General features: G+C 39.5%; 1 protein-coding gene across 1 annotated transcript in view; it reads right to left on the bottom strand.

The window, feature by feature from the left end:
- The window catches only part of CRYL1 (crystallin lambda 1), a 178598-nt gene that overhangs the window by 5083 nt on the left and 153783 nt on the right, over positions 1 to 19732 (bottom strand). Inside the window, exon 6 of the mRNA XM_043997794.1 lies at positions 8729 to 8834. Coding sequence (XP_043853729.1) covers positions 8729 to 8834 — 106 coding nt within the window. The remainder of the gene's footprint in view (positions 1 to 8728; positions 8835 to 19732) is intronic.

The raw sequence follows: 19732 nt of genomic DNA, 5'->3' as shown, positions 1-19732 counted from the left end.
GCAAGTCACTTAACCCTCATTGCCCCCCCCAAAAAAACAAACAAAAAAAATGTAAAAGCCAAATAAAATAGAACTGTAGGATTTGGAAATGGAAGGGATCTTAATGCAGCACAGCTTCCCATTATTTTATAGATAAGGAACTGAGGCTCAGGTTCAGTGAACTGCTTAAGGTCCTACAACTAGTAAATAGCAGAACCTGGATTTGAACCCAGAGACCCTGATTTGAAATTTCTCAATTTCTTCTAAGTTCTTCAAGTGGTTAAATCTTTTTAAACTTGTTTTTCATTCTATGTATCTATTATAAGTGACCTCAACAGCACTGGAACTTGGAAAATAACCAAGTTTTTCTTCCTCTTGTTGTTGTCATTTTTTTTAATCATGTTCAATTCTTTGTGCCCCATTTGGAGTTTTCTTGGCAAAGCTCCTGTAGAGGTTTTCCTTCCATTTCCTCCTCGGGCTCATTTTAGAGATGAGAAACTGAAGCAAACATGATTAAATGACTTGCCCAGGGTCACACAGCTAATAAGTGTCTGAGGCCAGATTTGGACTCTTTAGACTGAAAAGTTCTCTTTAAACTTAATGAATGATGTTACCTTTAGATTTTCGCTTATTCCAGAAAAAGAAGCCTTTCTTAATGCCTTTTGAAGAGAAATAAGTAAGGGGATAGCATTTGCCAAATAAGCACTACAGGAAACCCAAGCTGGTTATGGTTGATTCCCAAGAATAAAAGAACCAGGAAGTATCTAAAGTCATTATTTGTGAAGAGGGGCACAGGCTCACTGGAGCTGGCTCCACAGTCATACATAGTTATTAACACACTAACCTGAACCAGCATCCAGAAGAGAGGATGCAGAAGAACCGCTCCTCCTCCCTCAGGGAGAGGTTATCATTCTGCTAGAGCCTATTCCTATACCACCTTCCCCCTGTGCATGTCCTCACCTGCCCCAAATCAGTACTGCATCATGAGCACCGGATCTGAAATGACACAAGGCCTAGTTTCAAACCCGCTCTGCTTTAGTGTCCTAAGGAAAGTCACGTCCCTTTTCTAGATGGACCTGTTTTCTCATCTCGGTAAAAGGAGGTGATTGTATTAGATGATCTCCAAGTTCCTTCTAGTTCTAAAGTTTATGATCCCTGTTAAACATGATGATGTCCTTAGGGTGCCAGGATGGTTCCTCTAAATTCCCCAGAGGTTTGTTTTAACAAATATTCTGAATGGGATAAAAATGGAACAACTAATTTGACTGATTTTTAAAATTTAAAAAACCCCCACATTTAACTGTTACTTTAAAATAGAACTAAAAACAATGAAACCTTTTACTTACTATACACTACAAGTTATATTTTCCTTCAATTTCTACCTTTAAATTCTCCATTATGTGAACATTTCCCACTATGTGGGTTCAAGAAATACCTGATAGGGGCAGCATAAAGATAGGTACAGTGCATAAAGCACCAGTCCTGAATTCAGGAGGACCCGAGTTCAAATCCGACCTCAGACACTTGATGACACTTACTAGCTGTGTGACCCTGGGCAAGTCACCCACAAAAAAAAAAAAGAAGAAGAAGAAAAAAAGAAATACCTGGCGAATAACTTTGTCTTTTATGAAATGAGTCAACTGACACTGTTTTTTGATAAGTTGCTAAGGAATCCATCTTCACTGTACCCTCTGTGAATGTTAAGAAGGTCTTAGAATCTTTAAGGATTTCCCCTAAGATACAGTGCCCGGCCTGAAGTCATGAAGATTCATTTTTCTGAGTCTGACCTCAGACACTTACTAGCTGTGTGACCCTGGGTAACTCACTTAACCCTCTTTGCCTCAGTTTCTTCATCTGTAAGACTGAACTGAAGGAAATGGCAAACAATTCCAGTATCTTTGCCAAAAAAAAAAAATGAGGTCACAAATAGTCAGACACAACATAACAGCTAGTGCTGATAATTAAGCTAATACTGAGGAATGAGTTCTAACAGATTGTACCTTTAAAAGACTTTCTTGGTTGTTCAGAATGAAGAACATGCAAAGTATTATTGGATCACAGAATTAGACTTGGAATCATCCTTATCTAGTCCAACCCTCTTCATTTTTATAGGAAAAGAAACTATGACCAAGAGTCACTTGCCCAAGGTTCACCCAGGTGTTAAGTGGCAAAATTAAGATTCTAAACCAGGACCTTTTTGGTGCTGTACTGCTCTGCCACTACCAAAGTCTACTCCATCTTTATGATTTATTATTACTATTTATATTCAAGTACAACAAATAATATTTTATTACCATCTAGCAACTTTATTGTTATCACTTAAAAATTTAAGTCATTAAAATTAATAGAATAGTTCAGTTTTATGTACAATCTTCTTTTTATATTCTTCTCTGCATACCGAAATGTTCATATAGGTTGATCTTTCCTAAGTTCATAATAAAGGAAATACAATTAATTTTCTTTTCTTTTCTTTCTCTCTTTTTTTTAGTGAGGCAATTGGGGTTAAGTGACTTGCCCAGGGTCACACAGCTAGTAAGTGTTAAGTGTCCAAGGCCAGATTTGAACTCAGGTACTCCTGACTCCAGGGCTGGTACTCTATCCACTGCACCACCTAGCTTCCCCCTACAATTAATTTTTAAGAGATAGATTCAATAGACATGAAGATTCTATTCATCAGTCAAGACTCTAAATCTTTCCCTTAATTCATTATTTTTTATTTGTTTTAATTTGAACTAATACCATTTATTTTCACTTCACCTTCATTCCCAGATATCTCCCTCCCTGCTCCCTTACCCACTTGAACAAAGATTAAGAAAGGGGAAAGGTTCAGAGAAACTAACAAAGAAACACATCAGCTGAATCTGACAATATACAGTATTCAAAACCCTAGTCCCTCATCTCTGCAAAGAAGGGAAGAAGATAGATGTTCTCTTCTCCTCTTTAGGGCCAAGTTTCCATAGTAGAGTTCCATTTTGTTATTGATGTTGTTGTTCTATCTATTTACATTATTGAACTTATTGCTTCTAATGTTCTCCAGGGTCTGCTCAATTCACACTTCATTAATTCACCTGTCTTTCCATGCTTCTCTGAAGTCTCTCTAGTCATTGTTTCTTACAGTGCAGCAATATTCCACTATGTTCACATTCTACAACTTGTTTTAGGAGCTAGTGACTAAGGCAGGCACTTTATATGTTTATTATCTCTCATATATGAGTTGACAGATTTAGAGAAACCTAGGAAGATTTATGTAAAATACTGCAGAGTGGAGTGAACAGAGCTAGGAGAAAATCTATACAACGACTAAAGCATTGTAAAGGAAAACCACTTTGAAACACTTAAGAGCTCTGATCAATGTAATGACTAATCACAACTCCAAAAGATTGGTGATGATGTAGCATTTTTTCCTCCCACTTCTAGACATGCAGAATGAGACGTACAGTTTTAGAAGGGGTCAATATGTGTATATTTTGTTGACTAAACTTATTTGCTACAAGGGAGGATTTTTCTTGGGGAAAGGGAGATGGGGGAAAGAGGGGAGTAGTAATAGTGATGCCAAAAGAAAAGAGCATCAATGAAACATTTTAAAAACCCAGGAAAGGGAAGAAGGAATTTCAGAAGTAAATGCAGCTGAGCAGGGCAGTGGTGGAATTGCCATGTTAAACATAATATACATTACATATGTATATGTGTTTATGGATGGATAGACAGACAGACAAGATGTATATGATAGTCACAGCTTCATAGACCAGCCCCTTTTTCTGGTCTTTGTATATTGAAATGTTCATGTTTATTTATGCTTATCAGGTTGATAATAATAAAGAACATGTATATGTATATGTACATATTTGTGTTTCTATATACACATACATGTACATACTTACATACATAAGTTGTAAGCTAAACCTTCTTCATCATGACCAAGAAAGTCTTAAGCCATAATAAGAGAGTCAGTGTCCAGGGGACAGGAGGTGACAGTTTTCCTGTATTCTGTCTTTGTCAGACCATAGTTGAAATACTATGTTCAGTTCAACAGCCTCTTTTTAAAAAAGGACATTGACAAATAATAGTGCTGTCTAGAGGAGGGCAATGAGGAAGGTGAGAAGCCTCCACCCTGAGCAATGGAGGATCAATCAAAGGCACTGTGAGTGTTTAGCCTAAGGAAGACAAGACTCAGCACCTGGCACAATGCCGAGTACACAGTAATTGCTTAATGCTTGCTGATCGACTGGCTGACAGGATAGCTGTCAACTGCCTTCAAGAATCTAAAGGAATGGGGGCAGCTAGGTGGTGTAGTGGATAAAGCACCGGCCCTGGATTCAGGAGTACCTGAACTCAAATCCGGCCTCAGATACTTGACACTTACTAGCTGTGTGACCCTGGGCAAGTCACTTAACCCCCATTGCCCCACCCAAAAAAAAAAAAAAAAAGAATCTAAAGGATTATCATGCGAAAAGGGGATTCAGTCTGTTCTGATTGGTCCCAGAAGAATGAATAGTGGGTAAAAGATGCAATGAGGTGCACTTAGGGAGATTTCAGCTAGAAGGAAAAATACTCTAACAATGACAACTGTCCAGAAGCAGATGGGCTACCTTGGGAGGGAAGGAGTTCCCTCTCACCATGGGTCTTGGAGTGAATGCTCAGTGACTACATATGAGGGATGTTGTAAAGGGAATACTTATTCAAAGAGGAGTTGGATTAAATGATCTCTAAGATCCCTTTTGGGCCTCTACATTGTGCAGCGGATAGAATGCTGAGGCTGAAGTCAGGAAGACTCATCTTTCTGAGTTCAAACATAGCCTCAAACACTTACTAGCTGTGTGACCCCGGGCAAGTCACTTAACCCTGTTTGCCTCAGTTTCTTTATCTGAAAAATGAGCTGGAGAAGGAAAAGGCAAAACATTCCAGTATATTTGCCAAGAAAACCCCAAGAAGAGTTGGATATGACTGAAAACAACTGATAAACAGGATCCCTTCCAAATTTGACATTCTGTGATAAAATAATAATAATAGCTAATATTTATATACTATTTTACAGTTTTCTTTTCTACAACCCAATAAGGCAGATAACACAAATATTATCAACTCTATTTTCCATATAAGAAAATAGAGGCTCAGGGACTTTAATGACTTCTTCAGGATCTCAAAGCTAGTAAGTGTCAAATTTGGGTTGCTGTTGTTATTGAGTCATCTCAGCTCATTTTACAGATTAGGAAACTGAGGCAAACAGGATTAAGTGATAGGCCCAAAGAAAAATAGCATAGACTATAAATAAGGATTTACTGAAAAACCCCAGAGGAACCTGCGATTCCATTGCATTTGTAGGTACATAGTATGAAGGTTCTGGACAGAAATAGTTACATTGACATAACAAATTAAGGAGTCTGATATCCCAAAACAACCTGGATTTCCCAAGGCTGATGCTCACTGAATTGAATGAACCTTTCTGGGTTTTGTTTGTTTGTTTGGGGGGGGGGGGGTTGTTGTTGTTGTTTGCAGGGCAATGAGGGTTAAGTGACTTGCCCAGGGTCATACAGCTAGTAAGTGTCAAGTGTCTGAGGCCAGATTTGAACTCAAGTCCTCCTGAAAACAGGGCTGGTGCTTTATCCACTGCACCACCTAGCTGCCCCTGAACCTTTCTGGTTTTAAGAGACCACTGTTCACAAAGCGTGCTGATGAAGATCAAAAGCAAAGGGCTCCAGAGCTCAGTTCTCCAAGTGAGAAGATCTAATTCTTTTTCAGAGCACCTAAATCCTCTCAGATGTGGTGAACTGCCGACAGCCAGAAAATGAACTAAGCCCTAACTCGGGCAAGGGCAAGGCCAAGACCAAGGCCAAGGCTCAATCAAGTGGCCTCTTGATTTCAAATGAAGGATACTTTCATATAAATGACTTAAGCCCATCCATTGGGCAGTTCTTAATTATAAACATCAAATCTATGGGGAAGTAAGGGAATTTCTCTAAAAAGAGGCTAATCATATTTGCATGAACCATTTCACAGAACTTTTGGGAGGAAAATTCTGTGCAAGCTTTAAAGCATCGTATAAACATGAACAATTACTAGTATCATAGCAACCTGTTTGAGGAATTAGAGTTAGGGGAATAGTGTCCTGATGTGTCATTTGAAAAAAAAACAGTAACTTTTGATACTTTCCCATGTCCACATACCATGCATAAATAGAAATGAACAATTAATGGATCTAAAATAATAATTTAGAGGTATAAGTAGAAATCCTGTGGCATAACTGCTCTTTCCTTTCTTGCCTTCCAAATTCATTTGATACCAGCTGTGTATAAGGCACAAAACTGTGTAAAAATCTCCTCACACTTATATTTTGGAAATAAGATACAAAAAGAAACAAATACATGCAGGGGGTGGGGGGGGTTATATTTCAGTTGAATTTTTTTTGGACAGGGAAAAAAATCTCAACCAAGTAATTTTATTAGGTCTGGATAAACCTTTTTCTGCATTGGCTTTACAGAAATAACATCACAAAATACAAAAACAAAAAGAGAAAACTATTCTAATCTCCAATCTTGATAGATCCTGATTTCTGTACGAGAGGCAACTAGCCCTTCAATATATTCTAAGTCAGATCTTACATGTCTAACCCTGGCCTTCTGGAATGTAATAAGGTTGAAATCCATATCACTGTCATATTCAGCCAACTAGATATTCTTATCAGATGTCTCTTGTTTAAAAAAATTATTGTGGGCCTCCATCCTGTCTGTTGCACATTACTGACTTCTCAAGTTTCTGGTTTCACTGGCCTCTATGACTATTTATTTGAAAGGTGAATCTGTCCTCATTGCCCTCTTCCCAGCTGATTTCTGTGAGTACCTGGGATAGCTTTTGATTGTTTTCAGTACCCAGCACAATGCCTTACACACAGCTGATGTTCAGTGGATTTGGGACAGAGGGAGGGAGGGAGGGAAGAAAAGAAAGTACGGTGAGGCCAAAGGATTTCTACTTACACCTCTAAATGATTAAGTGGGGTTCATTAATTATTTATGTCCATGTGTGTGGGATATAGAAAGTACCAAAAATGATCATTTAAGCATATGACATTTCAAGACAATATTCCCCTAACCCCAATTCCCTAGACTGTTACAATAATTAAAGTAGCTCAATTTGTTTATACGGTGATTTAAGGCTTACACAGAACTTTCTTCACAACCATGTGAAATGGGTAGTACAGATAGGGTTATCTTCATTTTAGAAATGGGGGAAACTAATGCTGAGAACCCAAGATCAAACAAACAGTCAGGGTCTCCAAGAGAACATCTCATATTCAGAGGAGTGACCTCGACACTAACTTTTTTATCATTAGACCTAATATGTTGGTAGTTGTGAGAAAGAATACTCTTTAGCCTTATCTGTTAAAAGCAAATGTCTAGGGGGCAGCTGGGTGGCACAGTGGATAGAGCACCAGCCCTGGATTCAGGAGAACCTGAGTTCAAATCCAGCCTCAGACACTTGACACTTACTAACTGTGTGACCCTGGGCAAGTCACTTAACCCTCATTGCCCCACCAAAAAAAAAAAAAAGCAAATGTCTAACTTTATAACAATATTATGTTCCCTCCATATAAAAATAAACCACCTGATTTCCACTGGCTCAGTTGCTCAGCTTCTGAACCATGCATGGTTGATCCAACCATCTCTTGCCTGGAGATGACAAACAGTCTCAGAGTTGAAGTTCTGAGTGAGTTAAAAGGAAGATGTCTCTGCTGATCCCAAGCTAAGGGTATCCCTAGCTAACAGCTATCTATCAAAGGGCAACATTAGGACATCTGGTGCACTGACCCATCCAGAAGAGATGCTGTGCCAAGAGCTGAACAACCTGCCTATCTCATCTAGCAGCTATATTACTCAGCCTGTTGAGGAGCCCAGGTGACCTGATTGACCCAGCTGAGCAGCACATTGTCTATCCAGCTGAAGCACCATGCCTAAAAAGGTGCAAATCCAGCTGAGCTGCTCAACCATCAGAGATGTATGAGCAGAAAAGTGACCTTGTCCATCATGCCACACCCACAGCAAACATCAAGAGGATTTTCTGAAGACAGAAAGGGCACTGAAGCCCTGAATTCCAAGAGTTGTGAGTTGCTTTGGCCACTTGTGTGCCCCATAAATGTGCCTCATTTAATTTTAAGTTTTGTGCCCCCTTTTCTACTCTAGAACTCTGAGTATACTTTGGGGAGAGTGTATTCTTGGTGTTGAGGGAAATACTTTAACTACTATTTTTGCTATGCCATTTGAGCAAATGCTTATGTTAAAGAACTGAGTTTATTGGAGAATTGTTAAGAAGCAGCAAATTGGTGGGTATTTGTGTACTAGGCAGAAGAGTCTGAATCCTGAAAGTAGGAGAGGTCTTGGGACTTAGGACTTAACCTGCCAGTGTCAATGAAAGCTGGGCAAGGGAGCCCCGAGGATTGTGTCCCATCAAGAATGAGCTTTCAAAAAAGGCTTACTTATTTCTCCTGTGATCATCTCACTTTTTTTAAGAACTAGAGACAATAAAACTATTGAGCTATTCCAGGGCCTAAAAGATTAGTTAACAAAATGTTAACTTTTTTGTAGGTTTGGGTTTGGTTTGGGTTTGGGGGTTTTTTGGTGATGTTATTTTCATAAAGCCAGACCAAGTAAAATTACTTGGTTGAGATGTTTTCTGTCCAACAACAATTCAACTGAAATATAAAAATGTCACACAGCAAGGAATCCTCTGTTTAGTTCTAGTTCAAATTAAATGTTACCTTCTGCATTGAGATGCATCGTTTCCAAGGGTCCAATGAAGGCATATCGCATCCCGAGACCATCTGACATCACGATGTCAAGATCAGAGGGAGATACTAATCCTTCCTAAATGAAGAAAATGGCATGAAATAAGTCAGTGCTCTGAATAGCAAAGCAATTTGGTCATCAACGTCACTGTGATTCACTTGTCTTAAGGAGCAGAATGTTATTAAATAAACTCCAATTCAGCCAATATATATTAAGTTTCTACTATACTTATTCTGGTCAGTGGAATATATAGACTTAACAAAAGATAAAGGAATAAACAGATACATGAGGCAGTTTAGGGGAAATAAACTTAGACAAATATTCCAGAAATCAAGTATGGACATGAAGTGAATTCCTTGTAAGGCCTGCTCAACCCAGAAAATGGCTTTGCATCCAGTGTGACCATGGCCAATCTGATTTCTGGGGCTTGGTTTCCTCATCTAGAAAATAAGGAGTTTGGATTAAATGGTGTCTTGGGTTTCTCCAAGCTCTAAATCCTATAATAAATATACCAGTTGGAGCTTTTAAGAAGGGGAAAGAGGGAAGACATGAAATGAGAAAGGGAAAAGTTGGATGGGAAGCTGAAAAGGGTTATCCTTGCAGTTTCCATTCTCTCAGGAGTGGGGATAGAATTGAACTGAAGGCACCAAAACATACAAATAAAACAAAAACAAAAACAAAAACAACCCCACCCTTTTGTCACATCAAACTCTCCCTGGTTCAACTTTTTTTTTTTAATTTCTTTTTTTTGTTTTTTGTTTTTTTGTTTTGCAGGGCAATGAGGGTTAAGTGACTTGCCCAGGGTCACACAGCTAGTGAGTGTCAAGTGTCTGAGGTCAGATTTGAACTCAGGTCCTACTGAATCCAGGGCCGGTGCTTTATCAACTGCGCCACCTAGCTGCCCCCTGGTTCAACTTTTAATAAAAATGAACATTTGATAAAACACTGTTTAGGATCCTTCCCAGGTCTTCACTTGCAAAGGTGGGACTGCAATATTTTACAAAGCGGGATGTAAATTGTTACTATTAGAGAACACATCCAACTTGGGCATTTAAATTATTCTGGGCTATAAAAGCCTTCATGGTTCAAGAAGCATTTATTAAGCACCTGCTGTGTACCAGATGTTATGCTATGTTAATAGGATACAAAGCCAAGACAAAACTGTCCCTCGAGGAGCTTAGATGCCAATAGGAGGGGGAAAATATGAATTTATTTGATAACCAAAACCAAAATACAGAGTAAACACAGTAATTTCTAAGGGAGATGGCCATAATAACTGGGAAAATCAGGAGAAGTCTCACATAGGACAGCTGTCTCCAAATGTTTTTGATCTTATATCCCTAGAGTAAAAACTTTTTTCAATTATAGACCCCTAATGTGGATATATTTACTTATTTAGGAATTTTGCATATGTACTACTCTACTAATAATTACATTATAATGATTATATGGATATTACACACATATATACTATATATTTAGATTTAATTCTATATATAAAGCATATGCAAAAATAAAATTTGAAAGATATAAAGATGAAATATTTTAAAGCATTATTTTATTTATTAATAGTTCAAAAACTTTTTTGCTGTCCTAAAATATAATCAGTAATAATTTTTTAGTGAGAACAATGAATAGGCCCTATTGTTTTTGAGAATTTTGGTTTACCGCTTTGTGATACAGTGATACATCTTGACAATAGGAATCACTGCTCTTTCTTCAGCCATACCTCACAAACCTCAGGTGACAATGTTATCATCTGACATATGGGACAAACGAGAGTGTTAGTTGTCAACCCATATATTAAATATTAGTAAAAAATTAATTTCTCATTTAAAAAACATCCTTAACAGCATTTATAACAGATTTTATAAATGCACAAAGGAATACCTTGCTCTTTTCACATTCTGTTAATCAGCAGCACCTGATCTGCTGCTGTGAGCAAACACAAGAGGCTAGACAGAGCGTGGATCTCACCATTGGCAAGTGAGGGGCACAGAGTATGGAGAGCAACCTTCCCCTCACTTAAGGAAGTCAGGCTATTGCAATTGGAGGCTAGAAAACACAATCGCTTGATCGATCCAGATGAACCTCTTTAATTGATCATGCCAACTGAAGTCAATGTACTTCAATAACTATGCTGCAACACTGATTTAGGGTGTCATAAATAGCTCTTCCTGGAGTATTGCACCTTGTTCTGCAACTCCCCCTTTAAACTCATCCATACCTATAAGTAACAAGGTAACTAGATTTCTTCGAGCTTTTTTTTTTCTTTCATGCCATCCAGTCAGGCTTCAAAAGTCATATTTTTGGACATATTTAGTGGTTTCTCAGATTCCAAACTTGTTTCTTTAGTAACATAGCTTTACAGGAACATTTTTCTTGTGGCCACCTTACTGTCTTTTCTTGGATTTGGAGTCCTAAAACGTCTGACCTGTTAGAGGTTTATTTTTCTCTTTTATGAGAGCACTCACATCTAGTAGTAAAGCCCCTTCTTTATTCAAACAGTCCACAGCTGGTTGTAATGCCACAATCAGAAATCACAAGAGAGAATAACCCCCAACTGCCATCCATTTGAATTCCCAACTCCTGGGTATCTTCCATTTTCTTTGTATTCAAATACAGGACCTCCAGAAGGGCTATAGGCTGAAGTAATTCAGTAATCACATTTAGCTAGAATATTAATGGCATTTATTGTTACCTAATCTACACAATTCCTTTATTAGGACTGCTGAACAAAGTTTATAGACAGCCATTTGTGATCAAAATTCTCTAGCTGATCAAAACAATTTAAAAAGGATAGTTATGCTACACGTGAAAAAGAAAAGAAATCTCATCACGAGAGACACCTTTTTATAATAAATAAGGCAGCAGACAACTGTTATTCATAGCCTCTTTGAGGTATGCTGCCGGGTTTGCCCTTTCCACCCTCTTAATTCCTGTAAAGATCATTTTTGCTCCAGGGATATACTTCTTGGGGTTTTTCAAGTATTCCATCAATGTATTCACTCTCCAGGTGATATCTTTGTTTTTGTTGGCATCTTCGTAAGTAACAGAATACTGGAGACTGAGCAATCTTCAGACCAAAGAGTCTATTCAGATTAGGTCCAGTCTTGTTTTTGCCTCCTTTTTCAACTGTGTGGCACTGAACACATTTCTTACTTCATGACATCACCCATTGTGAATCTGTCTCAGCACGAACTCACACGTGCTTCCTCTCTCAGTGGCATTTCTTGAAGGACCCAATGACACACAGTAGACATGAAGGTCTCAGGTCCATTTGTAAGATAAAGCTTCAGCATCCCACTCTTTTCCATTGGAAAATGAAACTATTTTGCTGAAGGCACCTGCAGACCTTAGCAGGACAACGACCTTTGTTCCCCTCCATAGTTTTCCACCTTCATTTTTTCCTTCTTTCTCAGTATGTCAATATCAACCCCAGTTAGAGATGCTCTTTTGGAATAATTTCCCCATTCATTTCTCCTTCAACGGTTTCTCTAATATTGTCTTTGTGTTTGGCATTTAATATGGCCTTAATACTCCTCTTTACATATACTCTGGTAAGCAAAAGTGACCTTTTTCATGTCCCTCATACATGGCACTCCACCTCTAATTTCTAGACCTTTTCACTGGCTCTCCCCAATACCTGAAATGGACTTTCTCCTCACTCTTAGAATACATAGTTTCCTCCAAGACCCAGGCCCAAGCCCATCTTTTTCTATAAAGTCTTAACTGACTCCTTCCCCCCCACACACACCCTGCACTATTGTCTTTCCCTCAAAATTACCTTATATTCATTTTTATCTATTTGTATGTTACCTATATGTACATGATGGCTCCTTCAAGAGAATGTCAACTTCCTGAAGGCACGGACTCCTTCAGTTTTATCTGTGCATCATAGAAGGTGAATATTAACTAAAGGCTTGCTGATCAACTGTCACCTTCCACCATCCACTGGACCAGGTGCCCTGACCTGACTACTCCCAGTAGCATTACAACCCAGTAGCAGCCCCATGTACCCCATGTTAGACTCTGTGGCTTTCCCAACCCCAGACTCCTTAGCCCTGCTGCCTTCACCCAGTCTCAACTCAGACTTTTGTTGGTCCTGGTCCCAGCTGAGAACTACAAAATGTACTGAGAACTGATTCCCCACCCAGTCCCCTTTTTCCCAGACAAATGAATTGCCTGGGGCTGACCAGTCTTTGTAATTTCCAGACTCTTGATGGACTTATGGACCTTCCCCCAAACAAACTATCCCCTCCCAAAGACTGCCAAGCTTACTTCCTGGACTTTAGGTTATTATGTAAAAGGATCATTTACATTAAATAATTTCTGTCTATGAGAAACTTACTTTTCCTGAGGGCAGTTTCATAGCTCCCTCTGTTCTGTTACCCCATAAAAACCCTGTCCTTGGTTCCCATCTTTGGGTATTCCTAGCTTCCCAGCTTTGCGATACCATGAGCCCTGATTAAAGACCTTATTTCTCCTATATTGATTGTTTCCTTAATTTCCAGGTTAACACAGCCTAGTGCTACCACCACCACTGTCCCATTAGAAGGCACCCCGACCTTTAGAGGGAGGTGTGGGAGGGAATAGGGACCAGTAGGCCCATCGGCTGCTACTGCCTCCTATGAAGTAGCCTGTTCAAGAGACTGGCAGTACTCAGAATTAGGGAGACCAAGGCTTTATTTTCTTTGTGGACCTTGACTGATCATCCTATGTACCCCATAGTATATATAGGCCCCCACTCTGGAAATCACTGATGTAGGAGATGGCACTTAAGTTAAACCCTGGACACAACTCAGGATGCTAAGAGGCAGTGGGATGGAGGAAAAGCATTTGGAGGAGAGGGGAAGGGAGGGGACCATCTGCAAGTTCACAAAGACAGGAGATGGAATGTCATGTCAATTTTGTCTACAGGGAAGAGTAGGCTAATTTGGCTGGAATGTAGAGTGCCTAAGGGAGAGCAATGTACAATAATCCTAAAAAAACGTAAGCCAAAGCCAGACTCTACATAAGGGAAGTCGCTTATCTCCTCCCCACCCCCCACCCCCATCATTATTTACATGGGATAAAAGAGGCTATGTAAGAAGTTTGCACTTCACCTCTCATTCTTATCTCTTACACTAGTGCCTTCTTTCACAGACGGAGCATTGTGTGAGGAAGGGAAGGCTTCTGCCTGGGAACCAGCCAAAACAGGTCATCTACAAGAACGCCCACTGCACCTTCAGTTATGGACCACTGCCATCCGCAGCGCCAGCCTGGAGCTGATGTGCCCCAGTTTAGCGCCAATCTCCACTGGCAGATGACTGAGAAAACCAGATGAAGAGCTCTTCTATTGAAAGCTCAGCTCTGCAGTTACCCTCATAGGGCACATTTACAAACAGTGCCACACATACCTCCCTCTAACAACAGGCTCAGACAGGCAGAGGATCATTTGTTCTACTATAATTTACAGGGCAAATCTTTGAGGCTTTCCTTTAAAGGGCTGCCTATTGTACCCTAAGAGGGCTCTACCTTTCAGGGGTGTGTGTGTGTGTTTGTGTGTGTGTGTGTGTGTAATAGCATCACAATCTTACTCAAGGCTGTTCGAGGCCCTCCCTTTAAGCCCCAGCCCACCATGACAGAACCTTCTGTGCCATTTTCCAAGTTCTCAAGTGGGTGGAGAAGCTCCTCCCTGCTTTGGCCCATGTTGGGCCCATCTCCCATCTTCTCTCCCTGTGCTCAGAGAAATGGAGGCTTGAGCTCCCTCTACTGTTTCTCCTCTTCCTCCCCATCTCTCCAAAGCTATTGGGGAAACCTAGTTCCCTAGTCTATGTACTGTCTTGTCATGAATGACAAGGGTAAAAAGCCCCAATTGGCTGGTAACTGGGAGACTGCCACCCCTTTCATGCACTTGGCTTCTGAGTAAGAAAAGTTTCTCCAAAAGTTCTGATAAATTCTGGATCCTTCCAGATAGAATAAATGCTCACCACTGGATAAAAGATTTAAACATGGAAGAAATGAAGTTCATATTCCTCATTTCATAGATGAAGAACCTGAATTCCAGAAAGCCTAAGTAAAACTTGTCCAAAGTTGCCCAGCTAGTGAACAACACCAAATCTTTTATATAATTGTATACATGTATATTTTTCTGACTTCAAAGGGTGCTAGAATATTCCATATAAATAGTGAAGACATAACAAAAGTTTACTTTTATAGACATCAAGGCTATCAATGATCAGGCCTTAAACAAGGCCAGAAAGGCCATTCCCCCAGGTCCCATCTGATTATGAGCAAAGAATTCTTCCATTCATTGCCACTTTTCCTTCACCCTTTCTACTTCACTTGTAAAATGAATTGTTCAGTCTTAGTACGCTAGAGGATGCCAGTCAATCCTATGTTATAAAATCATAGTTTTAGATCAGGAATAACTTTAGAGTGTGTCTAATCCAAGCCCTTTGTTTTGCAAATAAGCAAAATTTAGACCCTGAGAGATAAAGTGACTTGCCTAAAGTCACATGTTTCATTAGCAGCAGAGCTGGAACTTCAACCCACATCTTCTGACTAAATTTATAGCTCTTTTCCGGATGTTACACGCCCTCCTCTGGCTCTGTGGCTCTGTCTGCTTTTCAGAGAGGCCAAGTCCTTCCTTGCACACTTGAAAAGCACCTGAGAGATGACACAATCCAAACCCCTCATTTTACAGATAAGAGAACTGAGGCTTGGGACAGCTAGGTGGCACAGTGGATAAAGCACTGGCCCTGGATTCCGGAGGACCTGGGTTCAAATCCGACTTCAGACACTAGCTGTGTGACCCTGACTCATTGCCCTGCAAAAAAAAAAAAGAGAGAGAGAGAGAGAGAGAGAGAGAACTGAGGCCCAAGTGACTTGCTCAGGATTACATAATAACAGACCCAGGGTTTCAGTCAAAATTGTTCCTCACATGGGAACAACTCTATGTTGTCTTTTCTGTAAGGGACCTTTCCAGCCAGTCAAGCAGATCTCTACAAAGTGCACCCATAGTGCATTGCACTATACATAGTGCTTGGCCCTGTACTGGGGGTTTCAAGTCCAAGTCTTTCTACAGAGGCTATCACTATGAATCAATCAACAAGCATTTATTAAGTGTCTACTATGTACCAAACATCATGTTATTTCTGGGGATACGAATTTAGTCCCTTCCCTCAGGGATCAATTATGTGCCATTTTGGGGATAAGTTCAATTCCAGCCAAACAAGTACATGACATAGCTGGTCTTAAGAATACTAATAATTAGATAAGAACTAAGAGTGTCACTTGTTTTAGCTCGAAAGATTAAACTGGCTAAAGAATCCTAAGAGAATCATTGCAGACTTTCTGGATTTTTCAAACACTCTTGTATGTTATTTGTGGTCTGGTTAATTGATGATTATTGTTATTGTTAATAACAACAATAATAAAAACATTGCTATTATTGCTACCTCAATTTTTTGACATTGCATTCTTTAGGATAAAATAATGTCAGAGTATAAGTAGGAAGAAACCCCAACTAGTTATGCAATTTTTCACATACAGAAAACACAACAATAAAAATACCATATTAAGGCATAAGACTAAATGTCTTGCACCATGCGCTGAAAGTCAGTGGAGTGAGACTGTGCCAAAGCAAAGTGGATAAGGAATCCACCAAATAAGTCCCTTTAAACACAACTCCTTGCTTTTACTTCCTTATGGATGGAATATGGGAACTGTCAGAAGGAACACCTGGAGCATGATCAATGCATTAGTCAGCAGCTTTCTGCCTGGGCTCCAGTAAAACCCTCCTCAGATGCCCCAGGGTGGTAGGGCAGCGACTCGGGGTTTTTAAAGGCTATGCCAGCCCAGGCAGGTTCTCCCGCACCGGAAAGGCTGTGAGGATGGGCTTAGCAAAGGATGATATAGGGTGTCCTAAGAGTCTTAGAAAAGTTTCAAGCTTGTTAAAGCTTTTAACACAGCCTGTATATATGTCATCTAAGGGCCAGTCTCACAAGTTTGAGGGAGAATCATCACCACATGGCCATGAAATGATGAAATTTTGGGCCCCAGCAACTGTCAAATACCATCTATTCCTTAACAGAGAGGTTGCAAACTCTATCAGTGCAGGGGTACCACACCAATGAAATCACAGATCCTTGAAGTATTGAACTTAAATTGTCTATCTGAGTCCTCAAAGGTGTTGACCCCTGCTTTTGGGGAGCTTGCTTGTTGGCTGACTGATATGGTTTGTCTTGACATGACACTTCCCAACAGACATCCAGTAAAACTCTTGACAAAGCACATTCCCCCAAAACATTTAAGCCAGGGGTTCTTAACATTTTTGTGCATAGACCCCTTTGACATTCAGGTGATGATTGTGGACAGAACCCTTCTCAGAATAGCATTTTTTTTTTTGCAGGGCAATGAGGGTTAAGTGACTTGCCCAGGGTCACACAGCTAGTTAAGTGTCAAGTGTCTGAGGCTGGATTTGAACTCAGGTCCTCCCGAATCCAAGGCCAGTGCTTTATCCACTGCGCCATCTAGCTGCCCCTAGAATAGCATTTTAAAATGGATAAAATGAAATACAGATAATTACAAAGGAAACCAATTATATTAAAATACATTGATCAATATTAAATGAATGAGTTCATGGATCCTCAGGTTAAGAACCCCTGATTTAAGCCAAACCTCTTAGCAGAGTGATAATGACTGAGAATATATATATATATTTTTTTTTTTTTTTTTTTTTTTTTAGTGAGGCAATTGGGGTTAAGTGACTTGCCCAGGGTCACACAGCTAGTAAGTGTTAAGTGTATGAGGCCGGATTTGAACTCAAGTACTCCTGACTCCAGGGCCGGTGCTCTATCCACTGCGCCATCTAGCTGCCCCGACTGAGAATATATTTAAAACATAGTTGGAAAATCAAGACACATGAAGATGATTAGTGATAAGGTTTTTACAGACAAAATTAATAAATAAAGGCAGGAAAGGGAAAATACATTCAGTCTTGGCATGCAGCAGTTACATAGTGAGAGAGGTATGTATGCTCTAAGACAACTAAGATTCTAATTACTTAGAATATTCACTTACATCTTCTCCTGCCTCCTCTCTCCTACCTGTCTATAAGTAAATTCATTTTCTTAGGATACCTACCTTTCCATCATCCCTTTCTATCCTCTCAATCATTCATCAGCTTATATACACTCTAACCAATGTTTCTGGGTTTACAAAAGAACTTTATCATCACATATTTTACTGTTCTTTTAACATTTAAAAAAAATTGTATTGGAAACTGTAAATCTACTATATAGAACTTGCTATTCCTTTCAAATATACAACAAAATTATATTGTAAATTTCTTTATTCCCCCCAATCCTAGATATGGCCACCACTAGACTATCTATCTATTCATCCATCTATCTATATGTATATATCATATTATATATATGCATGCAAAATTATTCTATACATTTTTTAATCTATCAGTTCTTTCTCTGGATGCAGATAGTCTTTCTTCATATGTCCTTTATAGTTAATTTGGGTATTTATAATAGTCAAAATAACTTATTCACTCAAATTCATTCTTTTTTGGGGGGGAGGGGGTCAGGGCAATGAGGGTTAAGTGACTTGCCCAGGGTAACACAGCTAGTAAGGAAGACTCAAATTCATTCTTTAAAAATGTGCAATCAGGGGCAGGTAGATGGCGCAGTGGTTAAAGCACTGACCCTGGATTCAGGAGGACCTGAGTTCAAATCCGGCCTCATACACTTAACACTTACTAGCTGTGTGACCCTGGGCAAGTCACTTAACCCCCATTGCCTAAAAAAAAAAAAGAGAGAGAGAGAGAAAAGAAAAAGATGTGCAATCATCTTATATTGTTATAAAAATGCTTTTTTATTCCATAAATTAAAAATATAATTTTTAAAAGTTTTATTGACACCATTTTAGACCATTTTAGATCATTTTCCCCCTTAAATATCTTCTCTATCAAAAAAAAAATGGGGTAAGGGGGCGGGGGAAAGAAAGAAAGAAAACTAGTTAAGCCAAACCATTCAATACAGCTTTATTGGATGGTATATGCTACTTTCCCCATCTGTGATCTCCCTTCACTCTTCTTATGGAAGGGATGGGCATTTCAACAGCAGTTCTCTGGAGTCAAAAGTTAGTCATGAAAATCAATTGGTTCGGGGCAGCTGGGTGGCACAGTGGATAGAGCCCTGGCCCTGGAGTCAGGAGTACTTGAGTTCAAATCAGGCCTCAGACACTTAACACCTGCTGGCTGTGTGACCCTGGGCAAGTCACTTAACCCCAATTGCCTCACTAAAAAAAAAAAAATCAATTGGTTCATCTTTTAGTTTAAGAATTTCATCACACCATCTTTCCCACCACCCCATATATCTACCTGCCTCAATTTTCAACTTATTCATCTTTCCCACATTCTTTTTCTTCTAGTTTTTCTTGCTCTTCTCATTAGGTTATTGTTGTTTAGTCCTTTTTCAGTTGTGTCTGATTCTGTGACACCATTTAGGGTTTTCTTGGAAAAGATACTGGAGTGGTCTGCCATTTCCTTCTCCAGCTCATTTTACAGATGAGAAAATATAGGGAAACGGGGTTAAGTGACTTGTTGAGGGTCACACAGATAGTAAGTGTCTGAGGCCAGATTTGAACTCTGGAAAAGGTCTTCCTGACTCTAGGCCTGGCAGTCTATCCAGTGTTTCACCTAGCTGCCCTTCTCCTTGGGTTATAGAATTTTAAAGTTGAGAGCAATTTTAAAGATCATATTTTGGTAGAGTAGAAAGAGACCTGGATTTGGAATCAAAGAACCTGTGTTCAAATCCTGTCCCTGCTAGTGAGTCATCTCCATCATTCCAGTAAATCAATCTATCTCTTTAGGTCTCAGTTTTATCACCTCTAAAATGAAAGTCCGTGGACTAAATGGTCTATGACAGGGCTGCTTAAACTTTTTCCACTCCTAACCCCTTCTTACCCAAGAAATTTTT

Source organism: Dromiciops gliroides, chromosome 3 (assembly GCF_019393635.1).
Source record: "Dromiciops gliroides isolate mDroGli1 chromosome 3, mDroGli1.pri, whole genome shotgun sequence".
NCBI lineage: Eukaryota > Metazoa > Chordata > Mammalia > Microbiotheria > Microbiotheriidae > Dromiciops > Dromiciops gliroides.
Note: the sequence above shows the minus strand (reverse complement) of the source record. Positions and strands in the feature narration are given on the sequence as shown.